Raw genomic sequence first — 12,252 nt, 5'->3', positions numbered from 1 at the left:
CCTCTGTGAGAGCAGAGGAGCAACTGTCTCTCTGACAAAGAAACCGAGAGAACAGTGAAAAACAGGAAACCAGTGAACGTCACATCCAGTCTCCCATTCCCGTGGGAATCCAACAGTAACTTGGACTGTGGAATGCAAAACAATGTCTTGTGACTGCAGTTGCTGCTCAGTGAGGGAAATAGAAACCAACATATTCAACCTGGCCAAATACTTCATTCATTCTTACTGGGATATCCCTGAATTTGATGTCTTTCACAGGAGAATATGATGATTTGCTGGGTAAGATGCTACACCTACAGCTCAGGGACAGCAGCCAAGCAAAACACAGGAATCATGCGAGTGAGAAAGTCACTCCAATGCATGCTATGTTCAGAGAGTAATATCTAACATGACCAGAAATCCATCCGTCTCTAAATCCCATTTCTGTTTTAAAAGGCTGCCAATTTTCAAATATTCCAAAATGAATCATTCACCACCATGTGTATCCCCCTCCCCAAATTCGTTCCAATATATTTTTTAAAATTCCATTTATATGTTTATTATAAGCTTAAAAAGGATTAGGAGTCAAATGCCAAATCTAATGCTGACGTTTGGGTGAAACCATTGTTCCAACTTGTCAAATTCTAATAATTTTTCTGGTCCAAAATCTAGCAATAACTATTGCTGTATGTTTAAGATAGCAATATTTCTCCTCAGAAATAGAACTATGTATAATAGAATAATGCATGTGTCAAGAATATAATTTGCAAGTCTCATCACTCAGCAAAATTCACTTGTGCACAACAAATGGCACTCTTGACAGTAGAAAACTCTATGAAAAAGGGGGGTGGGGGAGTCTGAAATAATAAGAAAAGAGAAACTAATTTTCAGTGACAGTCTAGTCTTTCATCTTAAGCCATACCTTGAACCCTACTATGTTTAATTATTAAATCAGGAGCTGCTGTGCAAGATCTGTCTGCTTTTGATGGTTCTAAAATTCAATCCTGCTGACAGACTGTGTCCATTTCTTGCCATATTTATCATTACCTATGCCAAGGTTTGAATGCTAATTTTTTTTTTCAATTCAACTTTCATTAACAACAGAATCTAAAATTTGAGTGAGCTTTAAAGGCAACATCAAACAAATGATCAGTACTTTAAATGTGCCACACTGATGAAAAATGTCAAAAGGGACTTGTTGAGTTTTAAGGCACAAATACCTGCCTTGCAAACTCCAAGTACAAAATTCATCTCACAAGCGACTCAGAAGGGAAGGACACCAAGACACAAAACCTTGTGAAACATCAACACCTGAGCATAGAACAGAGAGACACTTTTGCGATGAGTTTGTATTCTGTCCTTACTGTCAAACTAGAATAAAGAAATGATGAAGGACCATGTGGGAATTGCAAGATGAAAAGTGACTTCCCATCTACATGAGGAACCAATCTGGTATGATGGATGACCCCTTTAAATGAGATTCCCCCCTAAGGGTTACAGCTTCCCAATCTGTGTCCAGTTCCCTATCTGCTAACAAGTACTTTCAAATCTTCTAACGTTGCTCAAGTGTGACACTATTCCATCCTGCAAATCTATAAGAATAAGTCATTACTTGTGCCCACTGTTGCAATACAACCTCTGATACCATAACTATGCTGATGCTATGACAACTCAAAGAAAGCATTCATGGTCTTTGTTGTCTTTCAACAGGCCTTGTCAATGCTGGGAGTGGGGACAGACAACCATGCCATATCATGAAGAGTGCAAAGAGTTCAGTCGCAACACATGGAAGCTACTACCAGCACTAACAATAACTTGAAAAGAATTTAAGATGATGAACGTTCTCCCTTTCCATAAATCAAAATACTTTGCATTTATAGGTCCTGTTCACTTCTCATGGAAAGCCACAATCCATGACTTAGCATGAACTGCTGACTTGTTCCTGATTCATTTCACCCTTCCTTGGGCAGGGGGAAAGGAACAACAAGTGCTGCTTTGCACATCACAGCTTGTGGTTTGCTTCCCCTTGCTTGAGTAAGGACAGAGTAAAATGGGAGGAATTCGACAGTCTGCAATAGAACACTGCTCATTCACACTGAGCATCAGCTCATGGCTTGCTGTAATATGCAAACATGGTCAGAGAGAGCATTTCAAATCTTCCAAGTGCTGCGTATACATTGATATAACTGCCCCGGAAGAAAGGGCCAAAATTATCACCGAGAGATAATGGTTTGTCTAAGGCCACCTAATGAGTTAATGGCCAGGGAGAGATGGGAAGAAACAACACTAGCAACTTCTTTCTTCTTGCTGTACTTCAGCTCCCCTCTGCCCTTCCACTACTTAAGACTGGAAAAGAGCAAAAAGAGGTAAGAGAAAGATTAGTGCGTCCGATCATAATGAAGGAAGAGAAAGAAGGAAAAAGAAAACGGTTTTAAAACAGAATCTGGTGCCCTGTGAAGTCTTACTGACCACCCTGATTCTCACAACCAATCTGGGAGTCATCCTCCTTGGCTGTGTACTTAGTTTGGCTCAGCCTTTCAGAACACGGAAGAGGAATCATTTTCCAGAATCAAAGACTGACTACAGTGGTACCTCTGGATGCGAATGGGATCCGTTCCAGAGCCCCGTTCACATCCTGAAGCGAACGCAACCTGCATCCGTGGGTTGCAATTTGCCGCTTCTGCACATACGCGTGACATAATTTTGAGCGTCTGCGCATGCGCGAGCAGCGATACCTGGAAGTAACACACTCCGTTACTTCCGGGTCGCTGCAGAGCGCAACCCAAAAATGCTTAACCCAAAGCTACTTAAACCCGATGTATGACCGGACTTGCCAGTACCCCAGAAAGGTGTCAGTTTTCCTGCAACATCTCTGCCTTCCAGAACAGAGATGGGGAGGAATTTTTTAAGCAAAATGACCTCATTTGAACCTCCTGGACTACCATAAGGGCCAGAACATGAATATCCTGAAGATTTGGCACTCAGAATTTTGTGATACAGTTCTTAGCTTTTAAAAAAAGAACCAAAATGCATTCTAAGGTACTTATTTTATGAAAAGACACATTTAGAAATGTGCACATTGAGATAAAAAATAGGTATTTGAAGATGTATTCCGTGATTATCCACATATTAAAGCATCTATGAATTTTCATACAGATTTAGCTTTTTAAAAAAACCTGCAAGTTAACTGCAGAAATGGGATGGAACAGACTTCAGAATAAACACACTTGACATAGATACAAACCAGAGACAGAGTGATCTGGCCAACCCTACCTTCCAATTCATAGAATCATAGAATCATAGAGTTGGAAGAGACAACTGATTGAACTTGCAGATCTGAAAGTAGGTCACTTCGGGGGGGGGGAGATAAAAAAAGTGGGGATTTTCTAACTAACTGAGCAATTCTTTTGATAAGGTCTCTTGGCATCCTATGTGGCAAATATCCATGAAGAAACGTTAAGATGGGGCAATGGAACAATCAGGAGACACCAGCAGAGCAGATTTATCGTAGCATAAAACTTATAGGTGTAAATATCCCATGCTAAGAACATTAAAACTGGAAATAGAGTGCAAACATAAGGAAAAGGCATGGACCTACATTATATGTAGGGCTGCCTCTGAAGACAGTCTGGGAACTTAAGGTAGTGCAGAATTCAGGTTGCTCACCGGAGCAAGCCAGTTTGAGCACATTACACCAATCCTGGTCTGACTACACTGGCTACCAGTTCTGGGTCCAATTCAAAGTGCTGATTTTGAACTATAGAGCCTTAAACATGTCAGGACCGCAATACCTCAAGGACCACCACTTTCCCTATGAGCCTATCCAGACCCTGATATCACCTTCTGAGGCCCTCTGAGACATTCGGAATGTGGCGACACGAGAATGGGCCTTCTCTGCAGTGGCTCCCCGTCTGTGGGATGCTCTCCTCAGGGAGGTTTGCCTGGCGCCTTCATTATACACCTTTAGGCACCAGGCAAAAACGTTCCCTTTTAATCAGGATTTGACTGACATCCTATGCCCTTTGAAAATGTGTTGGGTGAGGGATTATTGGGTTGTTGTTGTTGTTTTTATTTTATTATTTACTTTGTGGTTTCATATTCTAATTTTATTCTGTGAACCACCCTGAGACCTGCATGTATAGCATGGAAGAAGAAGAAGAAGAAGAAGAAGAAGAAGAAGAAGAAGAAGAAGAAGAGCAGCAGCAACAACAACAACAACAACAACAACAACAACAACTCCTCATTGCAGGAAAGTAATCCACACTTTAGCTCAAGGAAACCCACTATCACAATGATACAGAAAAAAATGTGACCTAAAGCGGAACCAGTTGTTGATTAGCCATAATACCATAAAAGGCAAGGCCCACACTCCATAGGTTTGATTCTCTATAGAACTAAAAAGTAGGGGAAAAGCTTTAGCTGGAGCTCTGACTCACTACTGCCATTTCATAATAAAAATCTTACAATAAACTGTAAAATGTATCAGCTATTATATTCAAAACAAACATGGAGGCGAAGTGAAACCTTGTGTGAAGTAGGATGGGGGAGAGGAAGAGACACAGTGTTCCCACTTCAACTATCCGTTTAATAAAGCAATGTCACTGTTTACAGTCTTGTACTGCACAAGAGTTACAATAATTCTCAGCCTGACAATATTTTCGCATATTTCTGTGACACAAATAATTTTTTTACCTAAATTTTTATATCAGCACTGCAATACACTCGTTTATGTCACAAATTTCCACATTCTGGAATACTTACAGTTGATTTGTTTTGTGCCAAATATTCTGCTTCCATTTTACTTAGTCGTGCATTTGTATCCTCCAGCAATTCCTGGATGTTTTCCGTGTGTTTTTTCTGAAGGTCAAACTTCTCCTTTTCCATTTCAGCCACAGCATTATGGAGCTATACACAAACACACACAAAAATTAGGATAGCATTCAGCAGCTCCTATCCTAAAATGGCTGTGGTATTATAAAAAGGCAATATATTATTTTTAAAAAATAGAAATATTTTTTCCATATTAATATCTTCCTACATTTATAGTGAATCCAGAAAAAAAATACAGATTACCCTTTTCTCCCATTCATTGTTCAAGGAATCTGTACTTTGCTCACACAACTTCTTTAGTTCTGCAATTTGCTTTTCCTTTGCTTCTCTAACAACTTGTGACTCACGGACAAGCGTCTGAACTGTCAGAAAAGAGAAATATAAAAGAAGAAAATGCAATACATGAGAAAATGGGCCTTTCTGATATTACATCTGGCAACGGATATAATCAGATGAGTGTTCCAGCTGACCTCACTTTGTTTAAAAGCGGCATTTCATTTTAATGTGTGAAACCTGCCTTTGATTACATTTCTTTAAAAACCTTGAACGATAAATTAGTTTGCTTTCAATTTATTTCTGGATAAGTGTGATTATAAAACATATCAATGTTTTGAATACAAAGGGTGGTCAGGTTCCAAAGAACTACAGGTGGTGACCATTTTAGACACGTCCAATTGACGCGTGATTGCCGACATGTGGATCCTTTAGGACCCAGAAGAGGGCAGAATGGGGACCGGATAAGGGCAGGGCATAATGGGGTGGGGGCATTTATGCATGCTCTGCGGAACGAAACCTCCACACAAAATGGTCACCTTCTGTACTCTAATTGTACAGAATTCAGTAGATAGGTCTACCATATTTTGTTTGTTTCTCATCTGATTAATGGACTATGCTGCCATATTGTTGTTTTTTTAATCCCAAGTTGCAAAAGTAGTTTGCCATAGGATACGGGGGGGCTGGTATTGGGGTGGTGGAGAGGGGGTGCCCATCACTAAACTCATTGGGTCGGCAGAACAGTCCTGAGCCAAATAATTTCACTTTAGAAAACCAAGCCAAACACTTGAGCAAAGCTCATGGTGCTCAAATGCTTCTAACAGCAAAACAATTAGGACTCTTCAAATGTATTCAGATTAATTCTATGCAGGTTCAAAGGTATACCCTCCAAATGAGACAGTAACTCCCAACAGTAGCTGTTGACCAGCACGCCAGCAGACTCATCCTGCTTCCTTTTACAAAGGCTGCTGAGAAGATCTAACCAAAGAGAACAGGGATGCTCTTTTTTTTGTTCTGTAGCAATCCATGGCAAAGCCAGTTTGAGGAGCAATTTCTGACAAAGTCCTGAATATTTGCCTCTAGTTAGATAAGGTGAAAATTAATACTTTTGAGTCCAGAGTACTTCGTTTATGCTTCATCACCTTTTTTTTCAAGCTTTCGAATGGTCTCTTCAGCTTCACTCTGCTTAGTTTTGTACAAGGTCTTCAGTACCTCAGTTTCATTATTCTTTCTGTCCAAAATCTATAGGATAAATCACCAGTGCTTAGTAAATCTATGAGGCTAAGTATATACAGGAAAGACTACAATCAGAATACAGTATAGTATCAGCAGGAACCAAGATAAATTTGGTATATTAAAAGAAACTCCATGAAGTGTGTATTTCTCACACACTTAATAAGGATTTATGAATTTAGAAAGTATTTAGAGCAACTAAATGTAACATAAACAAAGGATGCATTCAGCTGGTCAAAACAGCACAAAACTTTTTAAAAGACTCGTACAGTTTTAGTGTAAATGTCCTTTGTGAAAGGAACTGAAAAGAGAGGGAAACGTTACACAAAAGACTGATTTTGAGAAGATTTATTTTCCCCAAGGCATCAACATCCCTTTGCAATCATATAAAGAATTTTGAAGTCTAACAAGTTCTGAAAGAGAACTCTAAAATGCAAGTGTAAGTATTATTGCTAAATGCTCTGTTTAATCCTTTGGGATCCCAGCAAGAAAAGAAAAGAATGTGAAGAAAACATTCAAGATGAAATGTTTTCTTTACAAAAGAACTCGGTATTCAGTCTGCAAACAAAAAATAATAATAAAAGGATTATTCTTTACTTTAGAATACCATAGGACATCTCATCTGGAGACCCTGCTGTGTCAGTCAAAACAAAACTACTAGTTTCAAAGGAAAAGCAAGGGCAATATTTTTGTTCTAAACCTCCCCAGAATACAGGGCTGTACATATTTATGATTATTAACCATCTTAAACTTTTCAGTGGATTCCCCAAATCCTGGGATAATTCCTACCGCCATATTCTCTGGCCACAATCTCACCTTTGTGAAAAATATATTCTATTCCCTTTACACTCACCCAATATTTAGTGGTACTCGCAATTCTGAATAGTATAGAAATGTAAGTTTTCTAGCCCTATGCCTTTCGTACTGGGCTGAATATACAAACCCAAACTACTATGGCTCCTATAGGCCTAGACAATGGTCTACTTCCATTGATTGTAACAATAAAACTTGGTTATTTGCAAAACTGCCAGCTCTCCACTGTACCACATGTGGTCGTGAAATACCACAGGATATCCCACAAATTTATAAAATAATGTTCTGCCTCACTGTCTTTAGTTCATGACACACGGACATTTCCTATTCACTCTCAGCAATGCATAAACTTAAAGGAAGCAAGGCATTACTTCCACTCACACTGTGAATCTGGAATACAAATATATAGTAATGTTACAGGCTGGAGGCAAAAAGTCCACTGGCTCTTCTTTTAAACTCTTACTATGCTCAAAGCAATTAGGACCACTTTTTTGAGGGGAGTTGAGGGGAAACTGCTTCCCAACCATCTCCAAATCCCATCACCTATTGCCACCGATCTTGCCAACATATCTTTCAGTTTTCTTATTCTGTTATCTTCTTTCTCAGTTTGGCTGACATATGAGAGACCTGGCGAGGATTCATGACTGTGCTCATTGTTGAGGTCTCCATCAGCAGATTCACTTTATCTTCAACCACCCAGGACATTTACTCACCCCAGGCTCAGTTCAGAGTTCTGGTACAAGTGAACTTTAACTGAGAAATCATATTGCCTCTGACACCAATCCTAACATTACTGTTTAAGAGGATGTGGTTTCACACTGGACACCTTTGGGAGCTGTTGGTGCCTTGGGTTGACCAACCTCCCATTCCATGTTATTCTTTCAAAACTCTTACATCCTCTCATATTCAGCACCTAGACACAGTGGCAAGAGCCAATTAACAAAATATGTACATTGCCAAATATTACAATCCTTTTGAAGAATCTTCGATGTTTTATACTTTGGGGTCAAACAATGTTATCATTATTACGTATGAATTTATACCCTGCCTTTCTACAAAGGTTCACAACACAGTTTACACAAAATCAACACAGTATAAGAAAAATCCCCAAACAGCATAGCCTTAAAACAAAGCAAACAAGCATGAAAAACCAACATTCACCAAGTCTTCTGACAGATTTTCAGTACTGCTATCCCCTATGAGTCATTACAACAAATTAACTTCTATTATTACCCTGCTAGTACCCTGCAAGATACTCAGTGCTACAACATGCATTTTATGTATTTCATTTATTCAGAAAGTTTATACCCCCCCCCTTTTCACCACATCTGGGTCTCAAAACAGCTTACAAAATTAAAATATACAATGCACAAAATGTAAAGATAAATTAAAACACTGGAGAAGAAAACATCAAAACATCAAAACAGCATTCAAAGACCTCCTGAAATAAAACCACTTTTATCTTGCATGTGAAAGTGAGTAAGGGACAGCACCTGCCTAATTTCCAATGGGATGAAGCTCCACAGAGTTGGGTGCACTACACTGAAGGAAGGAATAACTCCTCGTTGACATGAGTCATGTTTCTGGCCCAATAACAGTACTGCCCTATGTGATCTCAGCAATCAATCTGGGACATACAGCGTAAGACAATTCTTAAGGTGTCGTGGGTCTAAATTGTTCAGAGCTTTGTTCACTACCAGTATGAGAACCTTGACCTGATCTGCTAGCAGATGGGAAGTCAGTACAGATCTTTTAACACTTGTGGAATGAGCTGGCGGTTGTCTGTTCCCACCACCAGTCTAGGTGCAGTATTCCACACTAGCTCAAGCTTCGGACTGCCCAAGGGCAGTTGCAGATAAAGCACATAATCCAGTCTTGAGACTACCAGTGCATGGACTACAGTGGCCAAGCTGTTCCTATCCAGGAGCTGCTGTAGCAGGCATACCAGCCAAAGCTGATACAAGACACTGCTAACCACCGAGGACTCCTATACCTCAGGCGACAAATATGGTACCCCAAAGTATGTCCCTTCTGCTTCAGAGGGTCCCATAAGAGAATCACTCCATAACCCATAGAAAACATGAGGTTAGATCCAGAGGTGCATGGGCATTAGAAATTCTGAAAGTGGTGCTGCCCCATTAACTGTTTGCAGGGACTAGTGGAAGACAGCCTGCAGCACCATGCAAGCCCTTGTGCCAGTATGCATCTTGAGATGCTGAGCAAAACCTCACGCAAGGGACTGTGCAATGCCTTGCACAAACGGAAGTGGACTTTTGGATTTCAGTTCGCTGAAAACCCTTCTTTATGTGGCAGCGGCCTTCTGCTCATGGAGCGTTGTAAGATCAAATGCATTCAGAGTGGAAATACTCTGAATTGTAGCTTATACTAGTCAGAAGTTAATTGGATGTTAAGCCACATTAAACTAAACTGTGTTTGGCATTATGTGCTCTTTGCAAACTCTTCTAAATAAATAAAAAAATTAACTCCCTTAGACCTTCTGATATAAATCTAGTAGTAAACACAAGACTTCTTGGTAATTGGAAGGTTTTACAGAGCCAATGGAATGCCTATTAACAAAATGAGAAATGTTTCCAACAATCAAATGCTATTACCAATGTAGGATCTGGCATGGGATTAACTAGTTGGGAGATAACATGCTCTCTTGTACCACCACTGGGACCAACTTCTGTTCTGGCAAATACAAAGAAATAGCCACAAGCCCTATCTACTGAAATCCAACTCAGTGGTTGCCAAAGCTTTTACCACAGCCCTTTAGACAGCAGGCTTCAAGCCATTTGCAGAATCTCTCTCTCATGCATCACCACAAGGTTACAGTAGCGAAATACAGGGTTTTAGGAGTGTTCAAATTTTCATGCTTGTGCGCAAGCAAGCACATATGTGCATTTTCCCATATAAGTGGAACTGCCTACCAAGGCCAAGTAGTTTGTAATCCTTTGTCTTGTACTGTGTCTTATACTAACATGATCAGTGCAAGCTACAAAAGACAGCACAATGCTGCATCCAAAAATTCTTATTATTCCAATATACAAAATCCCATTCATATCAGTTTTCGAGCATTTCACATAGCCAATGGAATCCCATTTTAAAGCCAAATACTGGATAAACTGCCTGAGGAAAAGCTTTACTTTTATTATTTCCTTGCACACTACAATGTCATATACAATCATCATTCAAACCTTTTTCACAATATACTATACCTTCTGAACATCTCCATCGTGCTTCTGTTGTAATTTAAGCTTTTCTTCTTGAATTCTAGCTTCCATTAGTTTGGATTTCATCTCCAGCTGCAAATGGAAAATTTAAATATATTGATCAGTTTCAAGAGAAACAAAATAGTATTATTATTTTTTACCAACCTCCAAAATAAGCTCAACATTTTAAAAGTCACTCATTTTATTTATATAAATAAATATCAATCTGCTGAAAATGGTTTCAGCTGAAGTTAGACAAGTAGAAAAAGCCTTTTTCAACAACAATCTGTTTTCTACTTGCAAGTACCCATATATTGGTCTCAATTTGCATAAGAGAAGTCAATTCCCATTTTCTCTTACTGCACCTGCAATAGCATCCCAACTGTTCCCTGCCTTCCTACAGTTCTTGCAAAATAAAAATAATAATGCAAACAAACAAACAAAAAGGCGCAAAACAATGATAGGAAAACTGATCAATGGATAATTTAAACTGAAACCCGCAAAGACAAATATATTCTGTTTGAATACTTAGTAAAAAGATTCTGGATATGAAAAATATCCAGCCCCTTCAAATAATCCTGCCTTGTCTTTCACTAATTCTGTCCATATTGTCTACAAACATAATCTAAATAAATGCAAGATGCTTGTAAATGCAAATACCAGTATATAATTATAAAAGTATGTTGGGCACTGAAGTTAACACTGAAAAATAATTGCTGAAAACAAAATGCACCAAGCAATCAAATGAAGGCAAAAAGAGTACTAGAGAACTCCTTAAAAGGGGGTGTTCATCCAGTGTAAGCCAACAATAATGTATGTGCTTTGGCAAGATTGGATCTCTTTTATTTTATATTGCCCAAGAATTTAATAGTTTATATTAAAGGGATTCTCAAACCGGTCTTCTACATTTTCTCAGTTGCAATCAGTTTACCACAGCCATAAGTGAGAAATGCCACTTTCTTATAGGAGTTTACAACATATCTTCTTGAAGTGTGTTTTGAAATTCAACAGAGAAACAGATGGATACCATGAAACACCCAGAAGGCAGAAGGAACAATCTTAGACATCAGGTTGCTGGACCAAGGTGAACAAGCAGCCTGGGGAGCTTGCAGCATTCTAATAAGGCATAAGTACCTACAGGTATGGGCAGCAATGGGAGGTGGTCTGGCCAGGGCTGCTAGAAAGGCAAGGCATCCTGGAGACAGGCCCATTATGTCACAAGGTGTTTTCATCATGATAGGTCTGGGTGTAGCAAAAATGGCATTCCATAGACAGCTGCTGCTCAGCAATACCCAGGGAGATGTCCCCAAATGGAGACAGCCACTACATGCCAGCAGTGTGATCTGATGATGCATCATGACCCAGTGCACCATCTCAGGTGCTACACTCCAGATAACCCCATACAATGCCTGTCAATGGAAGGAAGAGGAAACCGTTATCTGCTCAGGTCCCAGAGGCTATAGGAGCATCACAGCTTGCATCTACCACCACTGTTGGGGATCTCCATGGCCCCAAGTTCTGAGGCTCCAAAGAAGCTATACTCAATGGGGCTGCCAGTGCAGATCTGCTTGCTTTTAATGAGCTGGTGCTCTCTGTTTGTGGGAGCAGGTACAGAAGCCCAGAAAGGTTGATGTTTTATTGTGTTTTTAATATTCTGTTGGTAGCTGCCAAGAGTGGGTTCGGAAACTCAGCCTGAAGGGTGGGGTATAAATAATAATTTATATATCATCATCATCATCTCCTGATGTTGTGGCATTCTACTAGCATTCAGGGACTAGAGACCCCTCTGGCAGCTATCACTCCATTGCCCCTTCCCAAACACCTACTCTGAATGATGTTGTGAAATTCCAGGGACATACTGTGTGGTTTCAAGAGACTCTTCCAATTAACCCCAGGTCTTCCCAACAAACAG

The 12,252-nt window shown here is 39.7% G+C and overlaps 1 protein-coding gene across 4 annotated transcripts in view; it reads right to left on the bottom strand.

The window, feature by feature from the left end:
• CEP112 (centrosomal protein 112) overlaps nucleotides 1-12,252 on the bottom strand; it is a 224,113-nt gene that overhangs the window by 172,320 nt on the left and 39,541 nt on the right. For all 4 annotated transcript variants that reach the window (XR_014153298.1, XM_081849579.1, XM_081849578.1 and 1 more), the window contains 4 exons: nucleotides 10,347-10,433; nucleotides 6,225-6,324; nucleotides 5,053-5,171; nucleotides 4,741-4,884 (listed from right to left, as the gene is read on the bottom strand). Coding sequence is in view for 3 of the 4 variants with exons in the window: in XM_081849579.1 (XP_081705705.1) it covers nucleotides 4,741-4,884; nucleotides 5,053-5,171; nucleotides 6,225-6,324; nucleotides 10,347-10,433 (450 nt within the window). In the remaining variant the exon portion in view is untranslated. The remainder of the gene's footprint in view (nucleotides 1-4,740; nucleotides 4,885-5,052; nucleotides 5,172-6,224; nucleotides 6,325-10,346; nucleotides 10,434-12,252) is intronic.

Source organism: Podarcis erhardii, assembly GCF_964252035.2.
Source record: "Podarcis erhardii genome assembly, chromosome: 2".
NCBI lineage: Eukaryota > Metazoa > Chordata > Lepidosauria > Squamata > Lacertidae > Podarcis > Podarcis erhardii.
The sequence above is the reverse complement of the archived record's forward strand: the minus strand, read 5'-3'. Positions and strand labels throughout refer to the sequence as shown.